This window comes from Parasteatoda tepidariorum, chromosome 2 (genome assembly GCF_043381705.1).
Source record: "Parasteatoda tepidariorum isolate YZ-2023 chromosome 2, CAS_Ptep_4.0, whole genome shotgun sequence".
In the NCBI taxonomy this organism is placed as follows: Eukaryota; Metazoa; Arthropoda; class Arachnida; order Araneae; family Theridiidae; genus Parasteatoda; species Parasteatoda tepidariorum.
In genome coordinates, this window is record NC_092205.1 from 60,078,183 (window position 1) to 60,090,392 (window position 12,210).

Below are 12,210 nucleotides of genomic sequence, written 5' to 3' on the forward strand. Positions count from 1 at the left end.
TTGTTATTTTATGAAATGACACATATACATTTCTTTAAAAAATAATTTTGCACTAAGAAATTGTAAGCCACGTTTAACTTGAAAGCTTATATTAGCACATCTGTATTAAAAATAATGAACATAGATTATAATGCCGTTTATTGTTCTGAGCTGAAAGTTTCTGAGTTATTTCTAAAATATAAAAAAAATTATAGCTCCAGAGAGCTTTACATATTTCAGTTTTTAAAAAAATATAATTTTGAGCTTTTTACCAGTTTTCAAATAATGGTTTGAGTCATTATAAATTTCAGTTCACTATAGTGACGTCATAAAGAAGTACTTTTTTTAAATTTAAGTATTGCAAATGCAATATAAAAATAAGTATTTCAAAAAAGTATAATTTTTAATTGTAACGGGACAATGAATTTAAGGATACTTATAATAGGACGTATGTAAAAAATATATTATTATTATTATGTTTAAAATTTGTTAAAAGGATTGAATAGGTAATTTTTTAACGCCATTTAAATATTCGTAAATAATTATGTATGTTTAAAGGGGTGTTCTCAGGAATCCTTTCACCAAAAACTACAATTTTAGTTTCTTAAAATCGAAGCAAAACTTTATTTTTAAACTATACTGTTTTGTTGAATAAATAATTCTTTTGTCTTTAAAACGCAGTGCACTTTAAAACGCAGTATTTAAAAACTTTTCAAACTATTTAAAAACTCCTCAGTTAGGTCAGTAGAGAAAGGAGAACAAACTTGAGAAATATTGAACGATTCTTAGAAATCAAACTTTTTGTCAGAGTGGTCAAACGTATATTGGACAAACTAAACGCATTTTTAAATTTCGTCTAAAGGAACATGAAAGATATGTCCCAAAATCAAGATATTAAACGTCCTTCATAGTTGGAATTCTAATCCTAGATTTGAAATTTATTCTCGTATAATCATTCAAAAATGCTTTTCATCTACCAAGCTCGATTTTCGGGAATCATTGCATATTTTGAAAGCTTTTAATAATTTAGTTCAGGATAATTTTTTCGCATTAATATTTTTATTATTATTATTAAAAATATTGTACTAATATTATTATATTATCTTTTTAATATTATATTATTATTATTATATTGTTTTTTAAAAATATTATACTATTATTATTAATAATTATAATAATAATACTATTATTTCTATTATTCTAATCCAATAATTTGCACTTCCTCTAAACTTCCTCATGCCTCGTTATTGAAGCCTTTATTTTATTATCTTGTTCAAACTTTTTCCTTTGACCCTACTATTTAAGTAAGTTTGCACACGTTTGTCTCTTTTCTCTTCTACTGTCATCTGGTGTTGAGACATTGAAGAAAGTGCCAATTCATAGAACTGAAACTATATGTCCATTTCTGTACTTTATTCATGTTGCTTTTTGTTTTAGTTAATATAAGCACTATTTCTAAAATCTGTTAGTGAAACATCATAAAACTCACGACAAAACTTTTTTGTTGCAATGCATAAATATATTTATTCAACCAATCAAGTTACACACCCTTCACATTTAAAAATATATACAATATAATCACATATAAAAATTGGTACCGAGGTTAAGTTGATGAAAATGATACAGATTAAATCTATCACCCATAAAAAATGAATCATGAAATATATAGTACATTATTTATAAAACTCTGCATTAAAAAGCTTTCGAATGCTTGACCAGTACAAAATTTGTGCAAAACTTGCATATAATGCAAATCAAGATATTGATGACAAAACCCGTCATAATAACATAACATCCGATATGTTGAACGTCTCAGTGTGTGATAAAATCTAGATTTTCTAAACATATAGCATAATTATTGCCTCAAATCCCATATTTCATCAGGTATCTCAACTGATTCCACTTCTAACCTTTCAAGTGGAGGACTTGGAGCTGAAAATCTATTCACGGAGGGTCTTAATCTTTTACCAAAAGCCGGCCTTTGTCTTTGCAGACGTTCAGACCTAACTGGTTGTTGTTGTTCTGGACCTTCTACTTCAGTAACTTGTTCGCCACTGGGCTCTTCTGGGGCGGCTTCAGTAACTGTTTCTGCATCGTCTGTGGGTGGATCCTCAATAGGTGGATCAACAGGTTTTTCTTCTGCAGGAGGTGCTTCTGTTGGTGGAGGTAAAGGATATTTATATCCTGGTGAAGGAGTGTAGGTGGGATACTTTGGTGGTGCAGGATACTTCGGTGCAGGTGGTGGATAGCTTGGAGTGTACTTTGGCTTGTAGCTTTTTGGTGGAGGGGGAGGATAACTTGGTTCTGGGTATTTTGGCTTGTAGCTTTTTGGTGGAGGGGGAGGATAACTTGGCTCTGGGTATTTTGGCTTGTAGCTTTTTGGTGGAGGGGGAGGATAACTTGGTTCTGGGTATTTTGGGTTGTAACTTTTTGGATGATCGGGATAAGTAGCAGGGGGTGGGTATTTTGGAGGTGGAGGATAGCTAGGTTTATCTGGTTTTGGAGGCGAAGGATATTTCGGGGCAGGAGGTGGATAGCTAGGATACTTAGGTTGAGGATATTTTGGAGCAGGATATTTAGGTGGAGAATAAGGGGGAGGTGAAGGGTAATCAGGTTGTGGATAATACGCTGGTGCAGGGTATTTTGGCTCTGGGTAGGTTGGAGGTGGGTACTTTGGTTGAGGATAGGCTGGATACTTTGGTTGAGGATAAGATGGATACTTTGGTTGAGGATATGCTGGATACTTTGGCTGAGGATAAGCTGGATACTTCGGCTGAGGATACGCTGGATACTTTGGTTTTGGATAAGCTGGTGGTGGATATTTTGATTGAGGATAAGCTGGTGGTGGATATTTTGGTTGGGGATAAGGACTAGAATATTTAGGGTAGCTGGGTGGGTAACTATAAGAATAAGAAGTTTTTGTCGGTTCTGGATACTTATACTGAGGAGGTGAGGGATAAGATGGATATGAAGGCGAATATGCAGGAGGTGGATAAGCAGGATAAGTTTTCGGAGGAGGCTTGTAAGGAGGTGGGTCCAATGCTGTTATTTCTACGCTGGCTGGATTCTGATTAGCAGTACCAGGCTCATTTGTTTTAATTTTCGCTCTAAACCCTGCGTTATCGGCAACATAATAGACAGTACGATAGACGCCATCGGCATTCCAGTAACCATATGATCCTTTTACAGATCCATCGTAAGGATCAGAAGACTCGTAACGATTTTGAGAGTTACCATAGCCATCATCCGTGTTGTATCCAAATGAATAAGGTTTCTGAAAAAAAAAATAAAAATTATAATTAAGAACTGCAAGGTTATCAAAAAATTTTTTAAAATGATATTTAGACTNGGTGGGTCCAATGCTGTTATTTCTACGCTGGCTGGATTCTGATTAGCAGTACCAGGCTCATTTGTTTTAATTTTCGCTCTAAACCCTGCGTTATCGGCAACATAATAGACAGTACGATAGACGCCATCGGCATTCCAGTAACCATATGATCCTTTTACAGATCCATCGTAAGGATCAGAAGACTCGTAACGATTTTGTGAGTTACCATAGCCATCATCCGTGTTGTATCCAAATGAATAAGGTTTCTGAAAGAAAAAAAAATTATAATTAGGAACTGCAGGGTTATCAAATTTTTTTTTAAAACGATATTTAGACTAAAACTCTTTAATACGAAGGAATTATTTTTCAGTTTAAAAAATATATTAATATCTTAAGCTTGTATTGCCATGATAGGAAATACATTTGCAAATAAATATACATGCGGATATATTTTAAGAAATAAAATGTTTCTCTAACAATTTTTTCCCGTATTTCATTGAAGTATTGAGAGAGAATTTATCCAAAAAGGTAATATTTTTTTGCAATGATCTGAATGTTTTTAATGGATAATCTATGGAATTTTAAATACATTCAATAATGGAGTGAAGAAACTAAAATACAGCAATTTTTATTTCGAATAATACAAAAAAATTTTCCTGTATTTTTTATTTCCTGAAATAAATTTTCATTCTCAATTTTTTAGTCGTTACTGATTAATCGAAAGATATGCAAAAAAGGCTAATAAATGCCCTCACCTAAAAAAATACATTCTACTAATTAATTCTTAATTGTCTACATTTATCTTGTAAATCGCAATCTAAAAATGATTTATAAGTGCAATAAACAGTTATTGCCAGTTAAAGTGAGTTATCTTTTATGAGAAAAAATATGACGAAATCTAAATGACACTGTTTAATTAAATCAAATTGTATTAAAACATTTATATTGCAAGTTTAACTGCTTTTGCAAATCATTGAGAAAGGCTTAGAACTTTTTGCAAGGAATTAAGTAAAGAAATTAGTGAATTTTATTTAGTAAACAGAAATTTTTCATATTGTAAAATGAAAGTTTTTGCTGCTTTAAAAAGTATATGATTCCTTGCTAAGTTTCAGAAAATTGTGGTATGTTATATAACAATCTACAACACAGAAATCTTACAAAGTATTCTATAATTTTGATAACATACATATTTAATGTTATTATTACATGATACTAATGTTTACTTGATAAATATTTTTTGATGTCGGAACTAAATTGACTTAAAACTTCTTTAAGCTCGTAATACTTATTAAAATAAATGTAATCTTATAGTAAACGTTTTTATTAGATAATATTTTTACTGTTTATATCTTATTGTTTTCTTATTTCAACTATTTAATTTAAGTTGTATTAATTTTTTTAAAATTAATTTCTAATTTTATATTATTAATCTGATGAACAAGTTCAACAAAAAATCTACAAAAACAATACGTGTTACAATGAGAAAATACAATTATTTTTTGAAACAAAGTGCAATGATTGCAAATTTTTATATAAGAAATAAATTTATAGTTCTAGAATTCATGGTAATATAATAAGTTTTCAAAATTGATACGGAATATACAATTATGAGATTTTAATTTTGCTGACGATAAATTAAATTTTTAAATTATCTCAGTAAAATCTAATAGCATATTTTACTTATTAAAGCATTACATTAAAACTAAATAAAATGCCTTCCTGATTTTTTTTTGCTGAATAGTGTTTTTTTAAGTTAAATTGAAATTGATATTAGATTTAAGATTTCATCTATACAATAAGTAAATATCAGTCATGTATATAATTTTTAGGAATCAAAAGGTTATAAAAGGGTTTGAAAACTTGTCGTTATTGAGTCTCGTAACATCTAGTTATAGTATATTACATCAATTTTTATTCATAGAATGGTTTTCCTTGCTTCTGTAAACTATGATTCAAGCTAACAATTGCTAGAATTCCAAACATTTAAGGAGTACAAAGAAATGTACAAAGAAAAAAAGCAAAATCTAGTTTTTTTATTTTTAAATAATTTATAAGTTTGTGCACTTTTACGAACATTTTTGTTATAATTATATTTAGAAATGAATAGAATCTAGCATTTTTTTCCCATTTGGTTGAATATAAAAAATCATTTTTTCCAATTTTTAAGATAAAACTTTTTTTTTACATCCACATATTTCATAGTCGTGGACTGAAGGACTTCCTATTTCATGTGATTTTGCTAAAAATTTAACAACATATTTTTTACAACTTTTTCGCTCGACTTAACTGAAACCTTAACATTATTGATTTTACGAATATTGAATTTGACCACTTCAACTTAAAATCTAAGTACACATATTTTATTAATTGTTAAAACGCAAACTAGAACTGATTAAAAACACAACTGAAATATTAAACCACGAACTAGAATAAATTAAAACACAATTCTGTTAGAAAAAACTACCAATACTAGCTTAAAAACTCATCAACTTTTTAATAATCTTAAACATAGCAGTTTTACCAAATAATAAACATCAAACTCAAGAACATATCAAAACTGAAAAAACGTCGGTGGCGTAACTAGATCACTTAAAAAATACAACAATAACGAAGGCGCAACTAGATCACATATCGTTTTGTAATTTATTATCGTTTTCAAATTCCAGGAAAATAAATGATCTAGTTCATCGCTTTTAACACTAATGCCGTATATTTATACTACAAACATTGCTATAAGGATTTTTTCGATTTCATTTATAGTATTTGATTAAATATGTCTTAAATCTATACATGAAGCATTCTTGATCGTCATGTATTCTGCCATTTTTTAAGAATAGGGACCGATGGGGTAAAGTGGGTATAAAATCAAGCTTTTTATTAAAAAAGGCTTTAAAACCAGACCATTAAATTTATTTTACTGAAAGTTTTGAAACATTTTACATACATTGGATTCATGAAGATTAAATATGAGGTATAACTTATCTATTTTGTTTGATTGTTTTCTTACCGTAATGCATTCAAAAGAACATGATTCGATATACCCACTTCTTAAATTAATCTATAATTCACTAATAAACATATCCAAATATTGTTTTAGAAATGAAAATGCTCTTAAACAAATGTGTCATTATTATATTTAAAATAATATATTGCAAAAAAATATTTTCTTCATATTATTAAATTAAGGAGTTACTGTTTATGGTTATCAAAATGTTAGATTTCACTTCGAATTCAGCATATTTTACTGAGTTTTACAGAATTTCATCGGAAAGTAAGAAAAGTGTAATAGCTTTTGGTTTATTTGAAAGTATAAAAATTAATATCTATAGTGTTAGCTTAAAGCGTTTTTACTATTTATATAAGACATGTATTATTTTGAATTTAGCTACTTTATGGAAATAGTTTTGTTTTTCACGAAAAAACTGTCATATGAATGCAAAAACTTGCCTGAAAAGTCGTCTATATCTATAAATACACCAGTTGAGTTATACAATTATACTATTTTGGTAATTTCTTTAATTGTATAATATGTTAGTTATATTGGTTATTCTTCTCTTTAAAAATTAAATTTAAAAAAATTTTGTTTTCAGAGTTAAAATTACTATGTATGAAAATAATCAAATGAATAAATAATTTTTAATAGGAGCATTAGATGCCTTCTACGGAACAGACTTTCTTTCAGACAGAGCATACTTTTTACAGAACAGAAGATAACGCAGAAATAAAACAATATTTCTTTCATGCAACACATAGCTAAGCCTACTAATATACGTACTTTTTCCCACTTCAGAAAACAATTCATAATAAATAGAATTTTAAAATTTATTCTTAAATTTCTATGTAGATCTATTATTTAGATGTCCCTCTACCTGTTTAAACTAAAATTATTAACAGTTTTTAATGATATTGGAAGAAAGTTCCGCAACAGCTTAAACTGCATAAACATATAGTTTGTAAATCTTAAATTTTTTTATCAGTTTATAAAACTAAATTAAAAATGCTTGCAGCAATCCCAGCAAATGTCTCTAAAAATATTAAAATTATTTCAACCTAAAAGATGAAAATATAATTTTTTTAACATGTATCCAATTTAGCTAACCTTACCCTACTGAAAAAAGTACTACTTTACCTCAAAAATTGCATTAATAATAAACAAGCTGTTAAATTTTCGTTAAAGACTAACAATTTTTATTTCGGTTTTTAATAATGCTTAAAATCAATTTATTCTTTTCAAATAAAAATGTTAATTTGATGGGGAAAATGGAAACATACTTACTTTTGGGTACTTAGGATAGTTTTTATCTGCTTTTATGTAGATGCTATTCCAAAATATCACAGATAGTAGAGAGAAAAATAAACAAGTCTGCAAAACAAAAATTTAATAAAATTAAGGCTTAAATTTTTGTGACAAAAAGTATGTAACCCATAATAATGTAAACATAAACAAAATCTGTATTAGAAATTAAAAATTTATTAATTAGGTCAAAATTAAAATTGTAAACATTAAATCTCCTGATGGTACTAATATACATTCAATAAAAAGATTTTTGTGTCTCTAAACGTTTCAGAGAAGTCAGATATTTCATTCCAGCTGAGGTTTGGACTAATTACTAATTTATTTTCAAAAATCTTTTTTAAAATTTTTTTACTGTTTGACAACAGTAGAAAAGAAATACTTAAGTTAAAAATTTTATTTTAAATTTTTTAAAGTTTTCAAATATCATCGTTAAAATATTTTCAAAGGAGAAACGGAGTTAAAACTATCCATTTCAGTAGTGAGATAAGATACATCAAATTTGGTATTGATTTTCCTCGTTTATGCGTAATATAAACAATATAAATGCTAAATTTCAATACATAAATTATTTAAATTCAATCAAAGTAAAATAATATATTTTAAATTTTAAAAAAAAACAAACATTTAAAGTAGCTAATGGCTTCAGAAAAATCAAAAATGAGAATAAAATAAACATTAAATTCATATTTTGTATTTTAGCATAATGTTAAATAAAAAAATTGCTTAATGTTAAAATCACAATTTATGCTTATTTTGAAACATTTAAAGGAATAATCGAGTTTCGAAACTTACATTAAATATTAATCTAGTAAGTTTATTTGTGTTAGATGATTTTTTAGAGGAAATTGAAGAAATAAAATCTACATGAAACACGCTACAAAAAATATTAACAGTGGAAAAGTTTTAAAATAAATTATTTAAATTAAATAATTTTTACACAAAAAATTATTGAAGAATAGAATACTTATTAAAATCACAATTTATGCTTATTTTGAACTATTTATAGTGAATAATCGTGTTACTGAAATATGCATTACATATTACTTCAGTAAGTTTAATTGTATCAGAGGTTATTAAATTAAAATGAAGAAATAAAATGTACATAAAACACGCTTCAAATAACTAAATAAAAGATAAAAAAAGTTTTAAATTCTTGATCTATATAAAAAAACCGAATAATTTAAATCATGATCCAAACTGATATTCAAAATTAACAAAAAAATACTAATTAACTTTTGATTTATATGCTTATTAAAAATTTACCGAACTATATTTATTTCTGTGCACGTCAAACATTTTTATTCATTTACATAACTTTAAAAGTATTTTTTTAACTGGAATTTATGCATTTATTTTAGTATATTGCTTAAAATATATTTAAGTATATTGCCTAAATACGATAACCGTACATTTCCTACATTCATATTTTGCTAAAAATATTCGGAAGAAAATAATTTTGAAACTTTTGATACAAATGTTTACTCGACAAAATATGATATTCTTACAAATTTTCATTTGGAAATTAAATTTTAAAATTTAATAAAATTGATATAAAATTAATCAATACTTACATAAGAGAAATCCATAATATAAGTTTATGTACTTCACAGGCTTCTTAGCCTGAGAAGATTAGCTGTAACTGTCGTATCTTGCCTCGATTTCATATTTATATGAAAAGTTTTGCCCCAAATAAGAATCCACAGATCTGCGGGGGTTCAAAGATTAAAGGAAAGAAGAGCTCGCGCGATGAATTAATTGTCACCAATTAAGAGTATTTTGAAGCATTCCCGCGGTAAGAATTTTTGATTTTGGCACAAATTCCTCAGCAATCGAATTTCCAGTAACTGGGGAAATTCATTATTATTTTCGATTTCTACCCATGTTATGAAACAAAATTATTACGCTTTTTAAGAGTTTGAAAATATTTTGCAACTATGAAGAGAAAGAGAAAGTTTGATTGTGTTACTATATGAAATTTAGACTGACATTGAATACTTGAGATTATTAAAAACGATTTTGGGAAAGTTACTTAACCTTAAAAATGATTTTTTAGTAGATAAAAGTTCAATTTCCTTATGTTTCTAATGGTTCAAGAATAAAAAAAAATTTTAAAAATTTCTTTCCTTGTGCTAGACTAAAAAGTGTTTGATTTCAATACAGTTTTTTTTTGGAGTTTTCGATCTTAAGAAATGAAAGGAACTTAAAAGAGATTTTATAACTTTGTGAATTTTCATGCTATAGTGACTTTAGAGGAGATTTAAGTCAAATAAATTTTGACTGAACAATTTTTGCAAGAAAGGTATCAATAAGTTTTTTAATAAGTATAAAATTTAAATAAGCAATATTCAAAAATATGAGATTAAAAAGGTTCAAATAAATTTTATTATCATGAAAACATTTTTATTTTTTTACATAGCATAGATTTTATATGTTTTCGTGGTCATTGTGTTTCCGTAAAGCAAATTTGTGACAATGTAACTCAGGGATATTATATTAGAAATAATTCAATATTTATTTATAATTTATATCCGAATCAGCACCATAATCTAGAAACGCAAAACGTAAAACTTATATTTAAAAATATTACTTACGTCATTTTGAAGTTCTTTAGTTTTTCCGTTAAACGTATTTAAAGATCTGAATCCATGTATGTATTTCTAAACTCAATAATACCGATGTAATGCACGTGTTTCATTTTATATTTCACTAATTCAACAACCGTTTTTTGTATGGTGTGACGAAAGAAAATAATCAATTACTCGGTATTGATAAGCACTATAAAATCATTTAAAATACTGAAAGATATATATACCGACACCATTAAGCTAAAACAAGTAAATTAAAAAAAAATTATTGTTATTTGTTACCCAATATGCTTTTAAAAGTTCATCGATCAAAATAAAAATTAACTATGCTCGCGGTCATGCTGTTGTTGCTATTGCTCAGTCTCAACTTCCTATAACCACCACCTTTCGGTGGGCCATAAAAACCCTATTTCCATGCAGACTATAATATGTATTTTGGTACTAATATTAGTGAGTTTAGTAACTATATAAAACTTTTATTAACAAATTATCAGTAGTACTTATTACCAATATTAATTAACATTAGCGTCAATAATAATATGGCGATATTTTATGGATCTCTTCGACAAATAAGTACCTTTTCTCCATTAATTTAGATTTTTAATTAAAAATATATTTAATTTCATATTGTATATGTTGCGAAAATTACTTTGTAATTCTCTAAAATAATTCGTAACGATACTAATACTTTTTTTATTTATTTTTATGAACTAAAATCAGTATACTTATTTTGAAGGCTGTAAAAAATTACCTAACTATTATTGACGCCTGCGAAGCTTAATTAAATGCGGTATTATAGGTGTCGCTGAAGTGAGAACCTATTGTACCAACATCGGTGTTAATACTGAATAGACACTGTTGTAGTAGGTTTATCTACTACCCTTCGAAACGGATAAATACTCTAATAATATCCTTATAATGTACATTCATACCCTCTAATACGAAAACTTTATTTCTGGCATTTATTATAATTTTTTGTGCTGCTTCATACTATTAGATTTACCTCATTACTCTGCGATTTAGGAGTTCACCAAACGAAAGATAAACCAAAATTCACCAAAAGACGAATTGGGAGCCGCGATAGCTCAGGGGATAGAGCCTTCGCCTTCCAATGAGGTGAACCGGAGTTCGATCCCGGCGATGGCTGGTCGATACGAATTCCGCATCCGGCTTGCACTGACCACAGTGCTGACTTGAAATATCCTCAATGTTAGACGGATCATGGGATAGAATCCCCTTTCCATCAGGCTTGACGTGTGAGGTTCTCGTGGTCTTCTTCTCCATGTAACGCAAATGCGGGTTAGTTTCGTCAAAAAGTCCTCGACGAAGGCTGTTCAACGACAGTTATGAAATAAAATATAAAATAAAAGAGGAATTGACATATAATATTCAGAATTTGTATCAATTTTCCAATGGATAAATTCAATTTAATATATTAGTTCTTTTGAGTCGAATGTTTATAGAGACGCGTTTTAAAAGCCTAAGTATAGTGTAAGAGAATTAAGTAAGTATAAGAATTAAAAATATTGGTTTCATGCACCTTTTAAATTCCGAATTCGGTGACGTCATCACCGTACCTTGAGAATTATTAACAGTGATTTTACATGCGATAACCTAATCTAGGAAGCCAAAGATAAATAATTCATAAAAACTTATGATAGTTTTTTTTTATTAGAGCTGAAAGCTATCAAATCGCTCATATTATGAAATATATATCAAATCCTAGGAAAAAGTTTTTCTTGGATGCGAGAGCCAGTGATCAGGGTTTTAATGCAGATATTTAGGTCCGTCGTGTTTGGAACTAAATTTAGTCCGAATAAGTTCAGAATTATGGTCTTGCATAAATTACATACATACACCAAAAATGAGAAAATATCTATGGTCATAACTACCAAAAAATGGTAAAACTTGTCATGTTTTTGCCTCTATCTAAAAAAAACTCAATAATTTTTACTGAAGAGCTTTGGAAACTATATTGGTAAATTTAATAATAAAGTATGGTTTCATGATATGTGATAAGA

At 27.9% G+C, this 12,210-nt stretch overlaps 1 protein-coding gene across 1 annotated transcript; it reads right to left on the reverse strand.

Moving 5' to 3' along the window:
• Positions 1–1,476: 1,476 nt before the first annotated feature.
• LOC107456660 (uncharacterized) lies at positions 1,477–9,190 on the reverse strand. Its single transcript, XM_016074587.3, has 3 exons — positions 9,176–9,190; positions 7,584–7,670; positions 1,477–3,253 (listed from the first exon to the last, which is right to left on the reverse strand). Exons 1-3 carry the CDS (start codon positions 9,188–9,190, stop codon positions 1,835–1,837), a joined length of 1,521 nt encoding a protein of 506 aa, XP_015930073.2. The 3' UTR covers positions 1,477–1,834.
• Between the last annotated feature and the right edge of the window lie 3,020 nt (positions 9,191–12,210).